General features: G+C 40.1%; 1 protein-coding gene and 1 gene segment (V, D, J or C); one reads left to right on the forward strand and one right to left on the reverse strand.

Annotated features, from left to right (window-relative positions):
* Positions 1 to 17: 17 nt before the first annotated feature.
* On the forward strand, positions 18 to 15,118 carry LOC137199446 (serine/threonine-protein kinase PAK 2-like). Of its 4 annotated transcripts, none has more exons than XM_067613754.1 (15): positions 18 to 162; positions 6,542 to 6,732; positions 6,853 to 6,959; positions 8,709 to 8,856; positions 8,955 to 8,971; positions 9,081 to 9,194; positions 9,496 to 9,619; positions 9,748 to 9,811; positions 10,025 to 10,073; positions 10,342 to 10,454; positions 10,567 to 10,684; positions 11,180 to 11,279; positions 11,436 to 11,632; positions 11,850 to 11,987; positions 13,000 to 15,118. In XM_067613754.1, the coding sequence occupies exons 2-15, from the start codon at positions 6,558 to 6,560 to the stop codon at positions 13,084 to 13,086; spliced, it is 1,551 nt and encodes a 516-aa protein (XP_067469855.1). In that variant the 5' UTR covers positions 18 to 162; positions 6,542 to 6,557; the 3' UTR covers positions 13,087 to 15,118. The 4 variants fall into 4 exon arrangements, with proteins under 4 accessions (XP_067469855.1, XP_067469854.1, XP_067469857.1 ...); XM_067613753.1 differs by having other exon boundaries at positions 46 to 328; XM_067613756.1 differs by lacking the exon at positions 18 to 162 and adding an exon at positions 4,213 to 4,412.
* A 4,408-nt stretch (positions 15,119 to 19,526) lies between these two features.
* LOC137200130 (immunoglobulin lambda constant 6-like) lies at positions 19,527 to 20,722 on the reverse strand. The segment is given in 2 exon segments: positions 19,527 to 19,849; positions 20,695 to 20,722. Coding segments are annotated over 2 exon segments (351 nt in total).

Raw genomic sequence — 20,722 nt, forward strand, 5'->3', positions numbered from 1 at the left:
TTGCCCAATGAGCACTACGGAAGCCGACAGGTTCCGATTCCTCGGTTTGTTCTACGACGTTCCGCTTCCTCTCAGCCGGGTTCCTCCCCGGGACAAGCGAAGAGCCAAGCCGAGACCACTCCGGGGGGAGAGAGAGAGAGAGGGAGAGAGAGAGAGAGAAAAGTGAGTGTGGTAAAAGGCGATTTAGTTTTTCACACCTCGGGCAGCGTTAGTGAAATCTCTGCGGCAAATCTGGGCTATTTAAACGGCGTGAAAGTCAGCAGCAGCTGGGCGGAGTTTCGGGAGTTTGGCCGGAGTGCGGTTGAGTTTTTGCGGTTGACAGCAACCGGTGAGTTTAGATTTGGTCATTCAACACAGACAGTCCGACTTTTGTCTCATGTACACGTTACTAATTTAGTCATACGTTGTTTAAAAAGACTTTCTTTGACACTGGAAGGTTTCAGACTGGAAAGGAGACACTTTTCCTGTCTGACGGGATAAAAATAAAGCACAGCAGGCAGGAGATCCAGATGTTAGTGGGATTTGTGGTTTGCTTTCTTTTTAATTCAAACCGAAGTAATGACAGTCTACCGGAGAGCACTGTAGTATTGAAATAACGTGAGGTTAATACAAAACATCTGCGATAATAGACAATGGGGTCAGCTGGTCTAAAGCGGCCTGTACATGTCTGATAAGTTGATAAGCTGGATCAATAAAATGTGTTTTTATGAAGCAGAAGGCGCGGTTACTTTAAGTTATAGTGTATTCTGTACAAAAATACAGTTTAATGTATGTGCACAGTGACTTTTTATGCTTTCAGTGTGGTTTAATGGAGATTTTTCAGCTCTGGGTTTGGAAATGATCTCTTTTGTGACTTCAGCCAGCTGGAATCTAAATCAATTTCAAGGTGAAGTCTGAACATACTGGACATATTTGTTATTCAGAGTCTTAAAAGAAGGAGCAAGCTGTCTCAGTACAGATTGAAGCATGTAGAAGTACTCGTAAATGTATTGTAAATCTACAATTTTACCTAAGTTTAGTTTGCTTGCCTCCTCTGCTACCTCCTAAATGTTTAAAGATCCACTCCAGACATCCTTTAAAATGCTTTGAGCGCTAATTTGTCTGATGTGTCTGATCCACATCATACTGGACCACCACGATTGGCTTCCTGTTGTGATGTCACAAAATCATGCTCATTCACGCTGTATGTACATATCCTAAACTCTGATTTAAGGTGAGCACGGACAAACTTCCCCCCTTCGGCTGATGAATGTGACAAACTTTGCACATATATCGTTCTGCAAAGTGAAGCTCAGACATCATATTAAGGTAAAAAAAAAAAGCAAAACACATTTTCAGTGAAGGGGGACTTTAATACCTGCAAATAGGGGTTTTAAAGGACAAGTTCACAAATTTTCAAGTTTGTCTTAAAACAATTGTCAGGTGCTCAAATGAACATTGAAATTGTTTTTTTTGTTGTTGTAATCATTCCTCCTGTTCATACTGACCATTAGAAGATCCCTTCATAATGCACTTACAATTAGCCTAAGTGATGAGGGGCCGAAATCCACAGTCCTCCTTCTGTGCAAAAATATATTTAAAAGTTTATCTACAGCAAAATTATGAACCTATCCTTTTACTATAACTGAGGACACCGAGATTACATCCGTGACTTATTTTTCTGCTTGATGGAAACAGTCCATGCCGGTAATCCTGCAGGTATATCGTGCCAGTCATTCATGCACTAGACCATGAAACTAACATACGACTTTGAGTCCTGAGGCTAGTTTTTTGTTGTACCTGGTCCGGTTTCAAATCATAAATTCAAGTTATGACAGTGTTGGTGATTTGATTTGTCAAAATGTTGACACAGGGCTGAGGCCAGCTGTTTCAATAACAGGATAAGCTGTTGAGTGTGGGCGTGCGGCGGCTGGGCAGTGTGTTTACACTCCTGTTCGCAGGCCAGAGCCATAATCAGTGAAGTGCCTGTAGAAGGTGGTGAGCTCAAACAGTGTGTGTGTATGTATGTTTGTGTCTGTCTGTGGTGATTTGTACAGTATGTTTCCGTGTCAGTGAATGAAAGGGAGCAGCGTTTGTGTGCGAGTGTGTGATTGAATGTGTGTTTCAGTGTGTGTGTAGGCTTCATCACTCCTTCCAGGAAGTGCTCTGTAGAATTTCCTTTTATAGAAGCCGAATACAAAAGACTTGCTGTCCACTTCCTGTAAACAGCTAAGCGGCTGTGTTTGCTACGCTCTGGTTGGACGAACCTGGTCCTGTGACCCACGGGGGCTCGGGGGAGTTCCAGGATGAGGAAGTGGGCTTCCCTTGACGGTGGCCAGCTATAGGGAATAGAAAGTGCTCGGATGCGGCGAGAGAGAGAGAGCAGAGACTGAGGAGTAGAAATGATAAAGGACAGACAGACGTGACAGGCTCCGTGGCACAGCGATGATGAGAAGAGAGTCTGTGAATCTAACGGGAGATTCAGTGTGATGTAAAATAGATGCAGTGTGCTGTCTGGATGTAAGATAGCCTGTTTGGTAGCCAAGTAGGCAGAGTTTGAGGAGATAAATTTGGAAATATAAAGGCCCAGAGGCAGGACTGTGAAGAAAGACTGAAGCCTGCAATTTTAAAGGGAACATATCCACATCAGTGAGGGATAGACAGCTGGCCAGTAATAGTTTTAATTATAGCAATGAAACCAATATTTTGTTCTATAACATGTCAAAAATAATGATAAACGCAGGTCAAAAGTTTGGGTTGAAACAACTAGTTGGTTGATTGATTTCTCAAATGACAGAAAAATAACAAACTACAATTTTGATCATTTGAATCATTGTAAATCACTATATTTTGGTCGGACGAAACAACCAATTTAAACACGATGCTGTTGGCGTTTTTGACTATTTTTAAAACTTGATAGACTAAATAATGAATCCATTAATCTTAAAGATGATCACCAGTTCCCTACACAAGTTGGCAAAACGCAAAATAGAGTCTTATGATTGGTTAACGCCACCCATCCATGTGTTGAAAGGGTAAAACTATCCAGAGAAAAGTCATAAAAAGTAAACATAATTTTGTGTAAAAAGGAATATGTTTTAGATTCTCTCCTATCCTCTTAATCGTCTCATGACCCCTCAGATTTATCTTGCGACCACTTTGGGGTGTCCCCACCTCCAGCTTGGGAACCACTGGTTCTTATGGTATAATGATATGAAATGCAGAAAAGCTGTTCACATGTCTGAAGCCGGCAAATCTTTGGCCTTCGTGCTTGATAAACGACTTAAAGGAATAGTTTTGGGGAAATAAGCGTATTTTCTTTCTTTTCGAGAGTTAGACGAAAAGATCGACACCACTCTCACACCTGTCTGTTTAAATATGAAGCCAAAGCCAGCAGCTTGTTAACGTAGCTTAGCGTAAAAGACTGGAAACAGCTTGCCTGCTTCTGTCCAAAACTTTACTTGAGCATTTTACTTTTGTGCCAGACTATTTTGTTGCAAAGACCAGCAATTTCCTGGAGTCTTTGTAACCGGTCCCGGTCAAGAAATATTCTGGCACATAACCCCCTGAAAACAGAGAATTGATATATTTACACTCAAGTTTTGGTGCATATTAAATAAATCGTATAACGTCTTATTTGTTGAACTTTAGAGGTGTTTGCAGGCGGATTTTTATTACCTTTGCACGGAGCCAGGCTAGTTGTTTTCTCCTGTTTCCGGTATTTGTGCAAAATGTTGAACTATTCCTTTTAGATGATTATTTAATTTCATCATTTCAGCAGCAATAAGCAGTTATACAAACACTGTAGCCTTCAGTGCTGATGTTTGCACCTGCCTGCTCCCCTCAAAGTTGTCCTGCTGCTGCTGCTGCTCAGTAAGCTTAGCTCCGAGCTACACTTCATAAAAGACTTACATGTGCTCACAATGGAGCCCCTTGTTGGCAAGGGGAGTGTGTGTTTTTTAGGGCAGGGAATGTGTGTGAGATGAGGCTTGTATGAGGAGGAGTTTTGTGTGTGTGAGTGTGTGTGTGAGTGTGTGTGAGATGAAGAGGAGTACACGCCCAAACCCCAGCAGCCCCGAAGCTATGGAATTCCTACTGAGAGACAACTTGTCGCGGCCTGGCCAGCCAGCACCCAACATTCAGTCCAACACACACACACACACACAGACTTTGAAAATGCACATTAAGGCTGGACTGGGTCTAATTTTATCCTGCCTGGGCAAGAATACACTTGTCCCATCCAAAATCGCTGAGGAATGAGGCAGCCTGCTAGGACCTGCCCTGAGAAGGGTGAAAAGACAGATAGAGGGAACCAGCGAGAGCTAAGTAGATAAATGAGCAGTAGAGAAAGAGGTACACACACTCGCTGGGAATACAACTATTTTTTATTGTTTACGTGGTCTTCTGTAAGACGCAGAAGAGGCGACAAACTGGTGAGTACTTAGCAACTTAATGCAGGAGAAGGAAAGGCATTGAAAAAGATATTTGGGGTGTAAAGAGAGCGAGGGGAGTGTCTCATTTTTTCCATTTGGACTAGCTCACTGGATTGTGTCTTTATAATAGTTTGACTGTCTTGCCACGCTGGGAAATGTAAGTTTAAGATCAGTTTACATGATTAAAAGTGGAAAAAACCATCACAGCCAACCAGGAAAATTGAAAATCATTGCACAGTAGGGCGCTCAGTAATGTTAGACATGCAGTACTGCGAATGTTTCAGAAATGATGCAGGGTTGTGAATATTCTAGCCTCGAGTGAGGAGGATAGTGCAGATGTGTTTCAGCTCGTGGCCCGAAGGCTCGGTTATTACACAGCACAAAACATTTTGTGTGAGTTGACTCTTTCAATAACCTCAAAGGCCTAATATGGTGTATTTTGGTGACCGTGTACCTGACTTCTTTTATTTTGTGGTGTTTTGAATGAGAGGTAAATGAGGTCAGCACAGGCGGCTGCTGCAGGTGGAGGGTTTATGTGTGAAGACGAGGTCATAGGCAATACAAACCTTAGCCACGTTTACTATCCGGGTTCCTTACGAGCTGTGTCATTGGTGGTCAGACACAGGAAGTGAGGAAACCTTTGTTTGTTTCCTGTTTCCTGTCTGTGATGTCACCAAGAATGCAGACTGCAGCTCCGAGTGGATCAAATTGCTTGCTCTGCAAGGTGCTCTTGTGGTTGGTTGTGTTTGTGTGTGTGTGCGTGCATGTCCGTGTGACTGTGCGTGTGCATGTGTCTCTACAATCTCAGTTTTCACCATATTAGGCTAATGGGTGAAACTCAACTCTTTACAAGCAGTAGTGTAAAATGTATTCAAAGCCTTTACCAAAGTAAAAGTGCCAAAAAATCAAGTAAAACACTTTAAAATCATTAAGTGAAAATACAGAAGTATTGTCAGCAAAATGCAGTTCAAGCATCAAAAAGCTAAGCACTCATTCTGCAGAAAATTGGCCCCTATGACTAATATATGATTCATAATATGACATTATTAGATTGTCAATACTGATGCATTAATAAGTATAATTTTAATGTTGAAGCTGGTTGAGGTGGAGCTACTTTCAACTACTGTATGTAAAGTTAAGAGGTTTAGTCCAGTGGCCTCCAAAAACAGAGGGGTCAGGCCTCCTCCAAAGGGGTCTCAAGATAGGGTCTTTTTTTTTATCAGATCTGTGCTTTTCTGTGAAATATTGGATCATTTTACTTCTCTGAGACTTGAAACAGAAGTTAAAAGTGGAAATGTCTCTTTGGTGGAACTGCCAACAGCTGAAAATGGGGCCCCAAGACACAATGCTTTTTTTTTTTTTCAGAAGGCCACAAGCCAAAAAGTAGTGGAACTACTGGTCAAAATGGGGAACAATGCATTGTATTTTATAAGGTTATTATACGTTGTATAACTGCAATATTTCCCTATGAAATGTAGTGGAGTAGAACTATTAGGTAGGATGAAATGAGAATACTTCAAAATTGTACTTAAGCATATTACTACTAGTTGATATATTCAGTTATTTTCTACCACTGGTGTCTATATCATGTTTCTGATGTCTGACACCACACAGCCCAGTTCTTCTTCTTCACACGGTGCCGTTCTTCATTCCTCTCCCTTTAAATCCTTTGTTATACCATTCTCAGTCACCCACTCTCTCGTCGACACTCTTGTTTCTCTCTCTGTTTCTCTGCCTCCTTTCCTTCCTCATTCATTGCTAAATGTGAGCGAGACTCAACACGTCATTTCGCCCATTCAGCGTTGCTTCCTGTTCACACTCTCTGTTCCCTTCGCTCCAACACTCACTGCTGATCCACAGATTGTGGTATGGATGGATCACTTAGGTCTGTGTGTTTTTCTGACTTTGTTGTTTAGTTGTTTCTACTCTGTGTAATGTAGGCTAAGCTTTTCTTGATTTGTCAAAGGGAAACGAGCGTCTCTCAGTAGCATTTTGGGCTAGCATGTACTGCTTTGACTAGCATTGTGAAAGGTTAAAAAAAAAAAAACAGGAAGAAGTGAGCCAGTGATTGAGCGTGCAACAGGCTTAATGTATTTCATGTGTACGTTTGCATTTGTGCGACTCCGCAGGTGTACGTGTGTGTAGATGTGTGACAGCGGAGTGTGTGAGGACAAGCCCCCCGCCCCCCCTGTCAGGATGAGCAGCCAAGGAGGAGCCAAGGACCCCCAGTCAGCCAATCACAGCTCTCGGCCGCTGCCGTCTGTACCGGAGGAGAGAAAGTCGAGAAACAAGATCATATCCATGTTTGCCTCTGAGAAAGGTGAGAGACATGATGAATACACACACATATATGTAGACGTACATACTGTAAAGCAAAAAAAAAAAAACACATGCATGGCGGTGGATGACCAACACATTGACCCTTGACCTTTACCTGCAGGAGGCAGGAAGAAAGATCGGGATAAGGACAGGCCTGAGATCTCCTCCCCTTCGGACTTTGAACACACCATCCATGTGGGCTTTGATGCTGTCACTGGAGAGTTCACTGTAAGTACCTAACCTTAAAGGGCTACTCTAGAGATTTAGTATAGCAAGTGACACATTTTTAAAAGATTGGTCAAAAACAGATGCAAGAGAGGCAGAGATATCCTGAGTTTTAAGCTTTATCTATACTTCTGCTTTAATGGGATACTCTATGCTTTTGGCAGCAAGATGCATAGGCTCTGAAGCTTTAGGCTACAACATAGCCTGCATGCAGCTCCTTTTAAAAACGTTGCTACACGTCAGGGTTACAATGGCTACTGATATATCACACAGGGACCACAAGAACTGTGATCAGCTGCTTGTGTTTCTCATATAAATTGAAACACAGGTAGTTAGTAATAGTTGATAGTGAAGACAACAATAAGGAAGTTGACGAAAGGCTTGGCAGTCTTCTCCTTTTCAGTTACACACACCTTGCAAAGCCTTCTCTACTCTAAACCTTCCTCCCACTGTGGTCATTGCTCTTTATAACAGTGAATGAATGGATGCAAATTCTGTGACTGCACGGCAGTTGTCTTCTATTTAGTAATGAAAACAAGGTGAAATGGAAATTACGTGGATGTAACGCTAATTATATAATTCTGTGCATGGCCCATTGTCACGCTGTCTCTCTCTCTCTGTTCTAAAACTCCCATAATGCAACTAAAAAGCACCTTTTTATTAGACCTTTAGATCTCCAGATTGTAACGCAGGCTTTCTGTTAAAAATTTGAGCTGAGATGCAAGATAACATCATCTGGGTTATTAACACAGAGCCACAGAAGACGTTACACAACTGCTTCTACAGGTTCAGTTGTACTGTGTTGAGTAAACATATCTTCACATGTAGAATGGGCAGAGTGCCCCTTTAAAACTGTACAAAATGCTTTATTATAGACCAAATGAGTGATTGACTCATTGGAAATAAATAACTCTAGTTTTGCCGTTAGATTATTGCAGAACTCAGCCAGGGTAATTTAACATGTTTCAGTTCATGTTCTTGTTTCAGACTTGCTGCCTCACTCGAAATCCATACAGCTACATAGACATTTAGCTGGCAGGATAAAACAAAAAACAAGCTAATGGGATTTTCTGTGTTGTGGTTATAAACCTTGAGCCAGTCTTCCAGAGTCAAGTAAAAACACAATGAAATTCAAAGGAATTTTCTTTTTTTTTTTTTTTTTGCTGTAATTTCTGTCAGACATGCAAAATGCTTATGTACAGTGAGCGTATGTTATTCTCTAACTCCTGAAAACTGAAAGTTAATTACGTTAATGGACTTTAAAGGCATATCTATAGCTCAGCCTCTTGTGATACCAAGGCTTATATAGTTCTTTTTTTCTCTAATGGTTGTATGTATTGTTGCTGTGATGCTTTAGCTACAGACTTGTAACCCTCAAATGGTACTTTTAGTAGTCTATGCTTACCTGTATGTGTAAGCACAGCACATATGCATACATAATGTACTCTTGGGAGCTACTAACAGACGTATGTATATTTAAGTCCATAACATATGTGTTTATGTTTGTTGATTAACCTTTTCTGTATATGTTCGAAAGTGATATGATATTTAATTTGCAAAAAAAGCCCCTAAAAGTTAGAAATGTGGTGAAGTACTTAATATCAGGAAATTGGATGGACTCACTCCAATACAGGAACTGCTCCTCCTGTTTCTTACACTTGTTTTCTTTGTTTTCCGGTTAGATCTATGTAAAACGTTTTCACTGTGCGTCTGTCTGTCTGTGTGTGTGTGTGTGTGTGTGTGTTTGTCCAGGGCATGCCAGAGCAGTGGGCCCGTCTCCTTCAAACCTCTAACATCAGTAAATCAGAGCAGAAACAGAATCCTCAGGCCGTCCTCGACATTCTCAAGTTCTACGATTCCACCAGTGGAAAACAGAAATACCTCAGTGTTTCCGCCTCGGGTCAGTTTTCTTTTGCTCAACAAATTATTAAAAGTCAAAATATTTGCAAGCCTCACCATGTTCTCACACTTTCTCTTCTGTAATTTTGTCTCTTTCAGATAAAGACTCGCAGTCGGTGAGTGGTTTCACTCATTACTTACATTCTCATTCCTAACGTTACATTACATGCGTTCAGTATATTCTAACTGTTTTTGTGTTATATCTGGGTGTGTTCGCTGTTGCAGCCAGGCAAGCAGGGTACCACAACCTCCCCGTCAGGCGGCAAGGATGGCGACGATGATGACGATGACGATACACCACCCCCAGTTGTGGCACCGCGGCCAGAACACACAAAATCAGTGAGTCATGATAAAAAGATTGTGATGTTTTTTTGTTTTGTTTTTTTTATAACATGAAAGTACAAGAAAGCAACACAGAAGTACATGTTGTCATTTTGAACTATGAACAATGAAATTGGGAAGTGTAAAACCAGTTGATACTGTTTCCCATAATGAGCTTTAGTGAGAATTACAGCTTATAATCCAATTACCAAAAAATACAAGCAGCCAAAAATAAGATGGGTAAGGTCAGCCAAGGTTCAGTGTTCCTTGGGAAATGATTAGAACAAAAGGAAAAGGAATTTTTCCTTTGCTGTGTCAGGTGTACACGAGGTCGGTGATAGACCCACTTCCAGCTCCAGAGGGAGACGCAGCCTCCAAGGCAGCTGACAAACAGAAGAAGAAGGGGGGCAAGATGACCGATGAGGAAATCATGGAGAAGCTCAGTATGTAAAACACACACACACACACACACAAACACAGATAGACACAGGATATGACACATCACAGGCAGAGCCACATCTATTTTTGGCTCCAGAGCTGACTAAACAATTTTTTTTTCTGTGATTCTTAGGAACGATTGTCAGTATTGGAGATCCTAAGAAGAAATATACTCGCTATGAGAAGATCGGCCAGGGGTGAGTCAGAATTCAAAATCATGTAAACATTGAAAACGGGCAGGAATTTAACGGAGGTTATCAAGCAGGTCGCTCATCCAAACTGGTTTCTTGACCAAAGGAGAAGGGAAACCAACTCTGAATTGTGTATGGACACTGAAAAAATAGTTACAAGAGTGGAAAGAAATAAGGAAAAGACTTTTATATCATGTCCCACTGTTTTTTTATTTTCAGGGCATCTGGAACAGTTTACACAGCTATAGATGTTGCGACAGGACAAGAGGTAAGGGGTCCTCATATTTACAAAAGTCACCTGTCAGGTTCCCCTCAAAGTCATGAAGAGGTGGGACTGAACTGTGAAAAAAATAGTTTTAAAACCTAACCTATCCATGTATGTTGTCTTGGCAGTTTTACATTGTCCAAATTTGACTTTGAGCAAATTTCAGGGATTTAAATGACTTAACTAAAACTATTCCTTAAACAGTGTAGACTGTTAGCATTACAAGCTAATTAGTTGTACCGTTCAATTTACCCGATATTGTGTTCTGCAGGTGGCCATCAAACAGATCAACTTGCAGAAGCAGCCAAAGAAAGAGCTAATCATCAACGAGATCCTGGTCATGAAGGAGCTGAAGAACCCCAACATTGTCAATTTCGTAGACAGGTAACACTGACCTAACACAAACTGTACAGACAGACATACAGTACATGCACAGCAACAACTGTGAGTCGACTGCTTTAGGAATGTGCATGCGGTTTTTTTTGTTTTTTTTTAGTTTCCTTGTAGGAGATGAGCTTTTTGTGGTGATGGAGTATTTGGCTGGTGGTTCCCTAACTGATGTTGTGACGGAGACGTGCATGGACGAAGCTCAGATCGCCGCCGTGTGCAGAGAGGTGGGATTCTTCTCAGACAGCTTAGCTTATGAAAGTGGTTAACGAAATCTTTTTGAAACATCAGTGAAAACCTGTCAAAGCACTTGTGTTGCACAGCATGTCAGCAGAGCAGCAGCAGCAGCAGCAACAGCGTCAGTCCTCAGTCTGTGTGTGCACAGGATGTGTTCGAGAACACTATTTGAGCGCAGGGCCCCAAACATGCTCCACACTAGATCGATTTCAGTAAGCTACGACGCAGCCTGTGCAGACAGCTGTATTGCTTAAAGTAGAAGCATATCTGTTCCATCAGATGCGTATGAGATGAAAGGCTTTATTTTACTGTAATGAACAAATCCAATAATAGTATATGAGGCTCTCACCTCTTTGTATCTGTAGCACCGAAACACACAAAGACACACACAAAGCTGTGCGCATTTCTCTACTTTCATTTATTTGTTAGTGATACTTGTGTGTTAACTTTTGGGGATCCTAACCTTCCTCCCTCTCTGTGTCCAGGTCCTCCAGGCTCTGGAGTTTCTTCATGCCAACCAAGTCATCCATAGAGACATCAAGAGTGACAATGTACTGCTGGGGATGGACGGATCAGTCAAACTCAGTGAGGGAGCACACACGCAAACACGCACAGACTCCCAAACACATACTTTACATATCTGATTGAATAGCACATGAATGTGTGCTTTTAACTGTAGTAAGAATCGTGGATTTTTGGATCTTAAACTGTGGTTTTTTTTTTTTTTTTCTCTCTTTGCAGCTGACTTTGGCTTCTGTGCCCAGATCACACCAGAGCAGAGTAAACGCAGCACCATGGTGGGGACTCCGTACTGGATGGCTCCCGAGGTGGTGACCAGGAAAGCCTACGGACCCAAAGTGGACATTTGGTCTCTGGGGATTATGGCCATAGAGATGGTGGAGGGAGAGCCTCCATATCTCAACGAAAACCCTCTCAGGGTGAGTGTGAACCTAATCTTTTGAATATTTTTTGATTAATCTTTTAGTTTATAAAATGTCAGAAGATTGTGAAAAATGCCGTCGCTATTTCCCAGAACCCAAAGTGACGTCTTCAAATTGCTTGTTTTGCCTCACCAACGGTTTAAACCCCAAAGATATGTAATTTAAAATAATATGAAACAGCTTTTCTTACCATGCTATATTGTTTTGGTCGTAGGCTTTGTATTTAATTGCCACCAATGGGACTCCTGAGCTGCAGAGTCCAGAGAAGCTGTCTCCTGTCTTCAGATCCTTCCTGTCCCGCTGTCTGGAGATGGACGTGGAGAAACGAGGATCGGGCCGAGAACTGCTGCAGGTAAAGGGGGCCTACACACTCACACACTGCCTCAACATGCGAGTATCTGTCTCTCAAAAAACTTACTGTGCATTCGCGCTGTAACAACAACTTATATGCTGATCATTCTCTTGATTGATCGTTTGATCATTTTGTCTAAGAAATGTTAGAAAATAGTGGGGATGTCCCATATCTAGACTGGGCATATTTTAATGGACAACCTCAGCCTGCAGTTGGAGCATTTCACTGCATATGTGAGTGAAAATTGTTAATGAGAAAAATGACTTGGGAGCAGTGAGTGACAGTGTTTGGATTAATTAGCTCATGAAAAGTAAGGCGTGCTAAATATCGGCTACACCTGTGCTATATACATATTTAATCAACACAGCATATCTTCTACTGCTGTGTAGATAATAGAATTCTTTTTATTATGTATACTGAGCATCTTTGGCACAAAAAATACCTGTATTTCTGGATGAAGTAAGTTTTATATTATCTCATTTTCAGATTACAGCTTGAGTGTGCACTGGAGAACAGTGTGTTATATGTTTATATATGTCTTATATGTTTGGAAGATCAGAATTAGGGTTGAAAAAAAATAGATTGGAACATCTCTAAAAAACAGTGAATCACAATTACCTAGAGCCCAAGGTGACATATTCAAAATGCTTTGTTCAAACTGGTAGTTTGGGGTATACTAATTTATAAAACAAAGAAAGCAGCATACTCTTAAATTTAAGAAGGTTGAAATCAAAAGATGATTCCTAAAATCCAAGATGATATCTTCAAATTGTTTGGGTTTTTTTTCAGCCAATAGCCCAAAACCTTAAGATAACTACTAAAAAAGCTGGAACTAGAGAATGTTTGGCATTTGTGTTTGAAAAATGACACATCTAGAGTCATAAAGTTAGTTTTCTTGCACTTAATGTGGGTAACTGCACATATTCGCCAGAGTTAATCCTGAAAATAAAGTTAACTTCCTCAACAGTTATATTTCATGTGTTCACTCCTTTTTGTTTGTGTGTGTCCGTAGCATCCTTTCCTGAAGCTGGCCAAGCCTCTGTCCAGTCTTACCCCCCTCATCCTGGCAGCCAAGGAGGCCATGAGGAGCAACCGCTAAATCCCAGTCTCTAAAGACTATGAGAGCTTTCGCCAGTGACAGCCAAACCAACCAGCATCTCCTACTGGTCTACGTATGACGGTCGTCAGCAACCTGCTAGTGTTTTTTTTTTTTTTTTTTTTCAAAGAGTCATAAAATGCCTCTCGACTCTTCCCAGTGTTTCTGTACTGATGCCAGATTAATCGCACCCTCTGTGCCTTTTTCTAAAACTGCAGGCAGCCATAATGTCTGTCGCAGCCATAGCATGTGTATGTTGTTGATGTTGACACTGGTTACTATGCATATCAGCAACACAGGATCACTGTTGTTAAGGTTCAAGACTCTTTGCACACCAAGGAACATTCACAAAGGTTTTTTTTTCTTTATCTTAAGACCTCTTCACAAAGCTGCTGAAAGCAATTATTCCTGAGAAGCTGAGAAACATGGACAACGTTACACGTAACTGTGTCCTGAATCCATACTACATGGTAGTTCAAAGCAGGTTTTAAGGAATGTGGGCAGGCCTCAGTTGGAAAAGGGTGATGTTACTCATTTCCCTGCACCAAGAGGGATTTTGCAACATGAATTTGTCCAGATTTCTTTTTTTTTTTTGAGGGTGTCTGCCCTCTGGTGGCAGTTTAGGGTGTTACCAAGACTTAAAACACACCATCAGTTCAAGCTGGTATCTAATTTTTGCCTTAGAATATTTTACAAATAAGGAAATCTTAAAATATTAAACATTCTTTGAATCAAATTAAAGAGTTTTTTGACATAATCAGACGTGCTCATCATGAGGATAACGATAGTGAGGATTCTTGGTGTATGGAGATACTTGGACCTTTGCAACTGGTTTTCTGTGGTTGTTGCTATGGTTACACATGTGCATTACGACAGGGTCCAATAGGTTAGAAAGTGTACTGTGGCCCTGCCTGGGACAATGCAGTCTTTGTGCAGTGGAAAAAGCCATTCAAGTGTCCTTGTTTGACCTTGGATCTCACTGGAAATTAACCCATTCCAGTAAAGGGATGGGATTTAGTTTTTCTTCAGTCTGCTTTTATACATGAAACTCATTTATTTTATAATAGTAGATTAAAAATGTCCAGATTTCATTTGTTAAGGGTGTCAGGAGTTTAGGGTGTCACCAGGAACCAAAACACACAATATCATTAATCCAACTTCATACACCTCTGTTATCAAACTATGCAAATCCATCTGATCACTCAGATGTTTACCGTCTGAAACATTTCCTTAAACCTTGAACTCTCAAGATTACTGTACCTGAAAACCACATTTCTATCACCATGATGTTTCGTCTAGATGTTCTGTTTGTCTTTAGTTGTGCCTTTTTCCAATAGACGCCTTACTATTGGTGTGTTGGTGTCAGTACAACACAAATACTGTGTGAAGTTGTCTGTCTGAATGTGTTGAACTGGAGAAAGACTTTGCATTTTTTTTTTTTGTATATTATGTATTGGTGATGTCCTGTATTTTTAGCAGCTTTTTAAAAGTATGTATATCATTGTTTTATATTTGTAACTAACACAACAGAGGACAATTTTTTTTTTCAACTTGTTTATATGTACCAATTTATCTTTAGTTCCCTGATCTGCACAATTATGGACCCCAAACCATTAAATGTATTGATAAGCCTGAGACACTCTAGCCAGACCTGAGTAGAGCAGTATTTGGAAATAATTGTTTGTTTTAACCTGTATTGGGGTGCCGAATGAGTTTCAAAATGGGACAATACCTCATTTTCCAGCATGTTTAGACAATCCCTATAAAGCATTTAAAACGTCTCATTGAATTTGTTTTTAACGGATGCATGATTCAATAAAACACACTCCTATGGATCTCAACAGGTTCACACAAATAAAGAGTGCTTCCAAATACTATTGGCAGAATGAAATACACCATTATGTGACCAGAGCACACATTCCAGTTAGATGCATAACATGAATGATTGAAGAGTTTAAAATGAATGTGCTGTTGTTCATCATGAAACCAAATCCATATAGTATGTAAATTATTATTAAAAATTGACTTAAATTGGCTCGTGTTTCAATGTGAATGATTCAAATTTATTTATGATCTCCTATTTTGACACAAGAGGGCGGTATTTAAGCATTTATGGCAGAAACAACTCACTGATGTCCACAGATGTTATAATTTGAATATCTGTTCTGCCTCCCTGCTTATCAGCTGCTTTAAAGGCGCCAAGTTTTATGTATCATAAAATTTTGCTCTTTTCCTCACACACATTCATCCATAACGGAGATGTTACTGGTTTTCTTTATGATACTAACAGTCCAAATGCAGATGCTGATTTGACTCAAATATACGAACCAATCTTTACAGTTAGTTAAGTTTTCACATTGGATTATTCTTCATGTAATATGTTAGATACAGTGGTAATGTTTTATTGTTTTGCAGGATCGACAGGCAATCCAACTGTGACTCAGTCTCCTGCATCAAAGTCAGTCAGTCTGGGGGAGACAGTCTCTCTGAGTACATGAGTCGATGATGATCTCAGCTTGTACCTACAGAAACCTGGACAGCCTCCCAAACAGCTGTTTTACAAAATAAGTTGTCATCAATCTGATACTCTGAGTCATATCAGCAGCAGTGGATCCCAACCTGAATTCACTCTGACTATCAGGGGAGTCCAGCTTGAAGATGCAGAAGATTACTACTCATTATGTGATATGGAGTCATAAAAAAACCTCCCTTAGTTAAGCTGCATACAGATCAATGTGTTGCAGCTGTGACCTGTTGCAGGAGATACGGATATGCACGACTGCTCACCCGAATAGTTTCCCAAAGACAAAACCACAACTTACAGAAACTTCTTGATAGTTCATCTCCAGTTAAAGAGGAAGTGAAACTGATTTTCATCAGCCTGACATTCAGACTTTGTTACCTTTTATAGCAGTCGTCCTCGCTAAGAAAAAAAAATGTGGCACGGATCATGAATGAATGCGGAATATACTTATTTCTCCTGTATCAACATAGAATCTGTGTACTGTTTTGTACATTTTTGAGCAATAAAGGAATAGAGAATGCATTGTATGTAGTTTTGAAGAAATATTAAACTAATATCATTGGCCTACCTCAGATAGAGTTTACCATAACAGATGTAAACAGATGCAATATGAATGAATATTGATCTCTATAAAGGTTCGTATCAGTGTGAGATCAGCCCTGTTTGATGAATAACAAAAATAACAACATGCAAACACTGAACTCACAGTTTTATGCACAATTTGGTATAAGATATATACACTATAAATCATACAAAATAGAAATCTGTGCTACTTTATGAGTTTGGTTCCTCCACCAAATGTCCACCACAGTGATACAAACTCATTAAGTGATTAAAATATCTCTTCTCTTTTAATAACACACCAGAATTAATATTATATTGAATTGACAATATTCTTCAGTCTGTTGAGAGCAGAGAAATCATTTCCATAGAGAGGAGGCTTTGCATCGTCAGCTGATCCTCCAGTGAACTGAGAGGGTTTATAGTCCTGTGAGTTCAACACTGCAGGACTCAGATCTGTCAGTCAACACAGCAGAAAGCACAACCACCATGACTCTCATCACCATCCTCATCTGGACGCTGGCCTGCTGCTGTTTTACAGGTTCATTCACTCAGCAACATTTCAAACATGATGTGTTTCCTTTTCTGTCATTTATTTCTGCTGATAAATGAAAGATTTGTTTCTGTCTGCAGGATGCAGCGGTCAGGTGACTGTGACTCAACCTCCAGTAGTGACATCTACTCCAGGATCCACTGTCACTCTGACCTGTAAAACGAGCCAGGCCGTTCATAGATATAATAATAGAGATTTTATTTTCTGGTATCAACAGAAATCTGGACAGACTCCAAAACTCCTGATAAAATTTGCAATCACACGTGAATCAGGAATACCAGCTCGGTTTAGTGGCAGTGGAAGCAGGTCTGACTTCTCTTTGACCATCAGTGGAGTTCAGATTGAAGATGCAGCAGTTTACTACTGTCAGAGTTACCATAGTGGGCAAGTGTTCACACAGTGATTTGTAGTCGTACAAAAACCTCCCTCAGTCAGACTGCAGAGACACTGAGCTGTTACAGCAGGAACCGACTGCAGCTGCTGAAGAGGAAGAGACTCTGACACAGACCACTGAACACAGAGCTGACAGTAACCTCACCAAGCACAAACTGTGCCAATCACAAACAACATGTACACATGAATATATTGGCATATTTTATATTTTTAAATATCTTCCTTTTATTCCATGTCAAAAAGTGTGAAACTGACATTGAAACTAACCACCATGATGTTCATTTTCCACATACAGTGATATCAGAAGTTGTGGGAAAAAAAACGGAACATTTTCCACAATCTAGAAACTTAGACACACATCAACATGTTGTTTGTCACTTGAAAACATTATTCACTGGACATTCTCAGATATTTGCTGATTCACTGTCTTGTTGACTGATACAAACTCTCATAAAGCAAGAGCCAGTAGCCAGTTAGCTTAGCTTAGCATAACAACTGGAATCAGAGGGAAACAGCTAGCAACTTATTACTCAACTTTTCAGAGAAATCAAATACCAAATATACAATATAACATACTTTAATTAGAGTGGACACCTGTTAAGTGTGAAGGGAAAGAGTTGGTCACCTAAAACGCTGAGCAGGCCCTAAAGTGAGATAAAATGGGTTTAAATTCCTGCCTTTGTGCTAACAACAACAAGAATAAAAATGTTTGTGGAAAAACTGAGTTACTGAGATAAATGTTCATCCAATATTCCAGCAGGTGGCACCATACAAGCTAAACAACATAATAAAGAGGATAAAGTCAATGTTTTCTGGATGAACTTTGAATTAGAATGATCCTCTGTAGAGGTTGATCTCTCACTCCTCCTCACCTCTGCTCTTTCTGTTTCACAACAACAGGTGTGTGTTTGCCTTCTTAAATGTATTTTGCATGACTTTCATGCATCACTGCTCCTCAGAGTTTAAGTTCTTGTGTCGCAGAGAGTCTGAACTGTTTTCATGCACTCACACTGAAAACTGCATCAGGATGATGTCGCCAATAACTCTGCTGGTCATGTTGGGTTTTCTGAGTCAGGGTGAGAAATTCTGAAAATGTTTGGTGTAAATCCAGTCTGTGTTCTCCCTTTTACTTTTGCTTAAATGTCTTTTCTATTTTTCTCTCCGATCACAACCTGAACTGCTTCTCCATTGGCTATTGGCTATAATATTTACTCTTTAAGATTTTTCATTTCCCATTTCAGAGTCTTCTGCCAACAAATTTCTGACTCAGACTGACAAATTCAAGTCTGTTAGTCTTGGAGGGACGGTGACCATCAGCGCCACAGGGAGTTCAGATATTGGTGCTGATCTTAGTTGGTACCTTCAGAAACCAGGACAAGCTACCAAGCTTCTTATATACAAAGCCTCAACTCTAAACTCAGGAACTCCATCTCGATTCAGTGGCAGTAGATCTGGTTCTGGTTACACTCTGACCATCAGTGATGTTCAGGCTGAAGATGTTGGAGATTACTACTGTCTTGGCGTACATAGTTATGACGCGTTCACACAGTGATTTAGAGTCGTACAAAAACCTCCTTCAGTTTGACTGAAGTGAAAACGGCCTGCTGCAGCTGCAGAGGGTTGATGAAGAGACTGTGATGAGGATAACTGGTGGAGTGAACACAACACTGTGACTCTGACACACAAGAGTCATCAAGCAGAACCACAATGAACCCAAATAAAACTGACACATACTGAAAGACCCTCTTACATTTACAGTTAAAACTTCAGTTCTTGTCAGTTTATTCAATATCTTTATGAGTAAGCTGGAAACATTTAGCTCTTGTTAGAGTATAGCCACCAATAGAAACAAATATTTGACAGATTTTCCACTAATGCAGAACAAAATAATACAACTACAGCCCAAAAAGAAATAAAGCTTTCCAATTTATTATTCCACATTTTAAAATTCCAAATGATTTCATACTCAAAATTAATGTCACTAGTTAATAAAAAAGCAACCATCTCTTGTATTATTAGATATACAGTATTATAACATCAGGAACGATGATATTTGGATGATCAAGAAGCTATTTTTCATAACGAATTGATTTTAAAAGAAATACAAACACACTGACTCATTATAATCAACAGTTTTATTGAATAATGGTTCAATGTTCATTTCACACTTTACATGTATGAATAATTTCTCTTGAAGTGAAACTCAGAATATTAAGTTTCATTTGAAAAGTAATGAACATAAAGCAGAATATAAGGAAGATCAATATTAGAAAGCAACATGCACATTAAAACACTGAGGAGAGAGATGTGAAACTTGCAGAAACAGCTGAACAGAGAAGATCTGTAGCTTCATCAAGATCTCTAGCAAAGAAAAAGAAGCATCATTTCCAGACAGGAAGTGTTGCTGAAGCTCTACTCTGAGCAGCGGTCAGGGTCCAGGGTTTGAGTGACGGGGGTCTGTCCACTCAGACTGGCCTCACAGCTCACTGAGCCCACCTTCCTCCACTGGTCTGCAGAGAGGCTCAGGGTGCTGCTCCGGCTGTAGTGGCCGTCCCTCCCCAGGACCTCCGCGCCGTGTGACACCCCTGAGGAGCTGCTGCTGCCCCCCACCTTCCAGTCCAGCCTCCAGGCTGAGGGGAAGCCCCCGCTGGACAGACACACCAGTGTGGCACTGCCCTGCTGCAGCTGCTCTCTGGAGGGGGGGAGGACGGTCAGGGTGGGCCGCACCACACCCACTGGAGGAGAGAGAGGGGGAGGAGAGGGGGGAGAAAAGACAAAGACGGAAAACTTTAGAGCTTGTGCTGCTGTTGCACTCATACACTAAGAATCAGACCATCAGACACATGAGTTCAATGCAATGAAAAAGGTTCATTGATAATAATTATTGATGACATCTTCATATCTGTTTCATAATGTGAGACAGTGAATAATTCCTTTTCTTGTGTTTAAACTGACAGAAGTGAAACACTCATGTGAATACAGTTAAAACTTTGTCATCTGTCTCTTTCACTTCCTTTTCACTACATGTGAAATAAATGAACCGTGAACACAAAGCTGAGCTGCATTAACTGATAAAATCATATTAGCGGTAAACAACAATAGATGTTAAAAACAGTTTGGATGATCAAAATAAGTAAATTAAAAAAAAAACAAAAAAAAACTACTGATGTTTTGTAGATAAATCTTTGCTTTTTTCCCCCCAAATATTGTTGTCAAACATTTGAATGCAGATAATATTTAAAAGTTAAATAAAAGTTAAAAGTCATCATAAAAATAATATATTAGAAAATGTATGTTTATCTTTTTTATCCAAAAATGTATTATCTTAAATACTGAGTGAATTTTGATCTCTGCAAAGTTTCTTCTCAGATTGTGAGATCAGCCTTGTTTGATTAATAACAAAAAACAGAAAATCATGCAAACACTGAACTTAATCACAGTGTCATGAAATATTTGATAAATGGTATAAATTCTATATATTGTAAAAAGTAATAAATCTCTGGTACTTACAGTCAACGATGAGTTTGGTTCCTCCACCAAAAGTCCACCACAGTGATACAAACTCATTAAGTGGCCGTACAAAAACCTCCTGCACTGCGAACAAGCAT

The sequence above is a fragment of the Thunnus thynnus genome, chromosome 16 (assembly GCF_963924715.1).
Source record: "Thunnus thynnus chromosome 16, fThuThy2.1, whole genome shotgun sequence".
Taxonomy (NCBI): domain Eukaryota; kingdom Metazoa; phylum Chordata; class Actinopteri; order Scombriformes; family Scombridae; genus Thunnus; species Thunnus thynnus.

Excerpts from the sequence above, each read along its gene's own strand:
- LOC137199446 (XM_067613754.1), top strand. The coding sequence starts at position 6,558 with ATGTGTGACAGCGGAGTGTGTGAGGACAAGCCCCCCGCCCCCCCTGTC. Across the intron at positions 9,620-9,747 it reads GGAAATCATGGAGAAGCTCA|GAACGATTGTCAGTATTGGA; the intron begins GTATGTAAAACA and ends TGTGATTCTTAG. Across the intron at positions 9,812-10,024 it reads TATGAGAAGATCGGCCAGGG|GGCATCTGGAACAGTTTACA; the intron begins GTGAGTCAGAAT and ends TTTTATTTTCAG.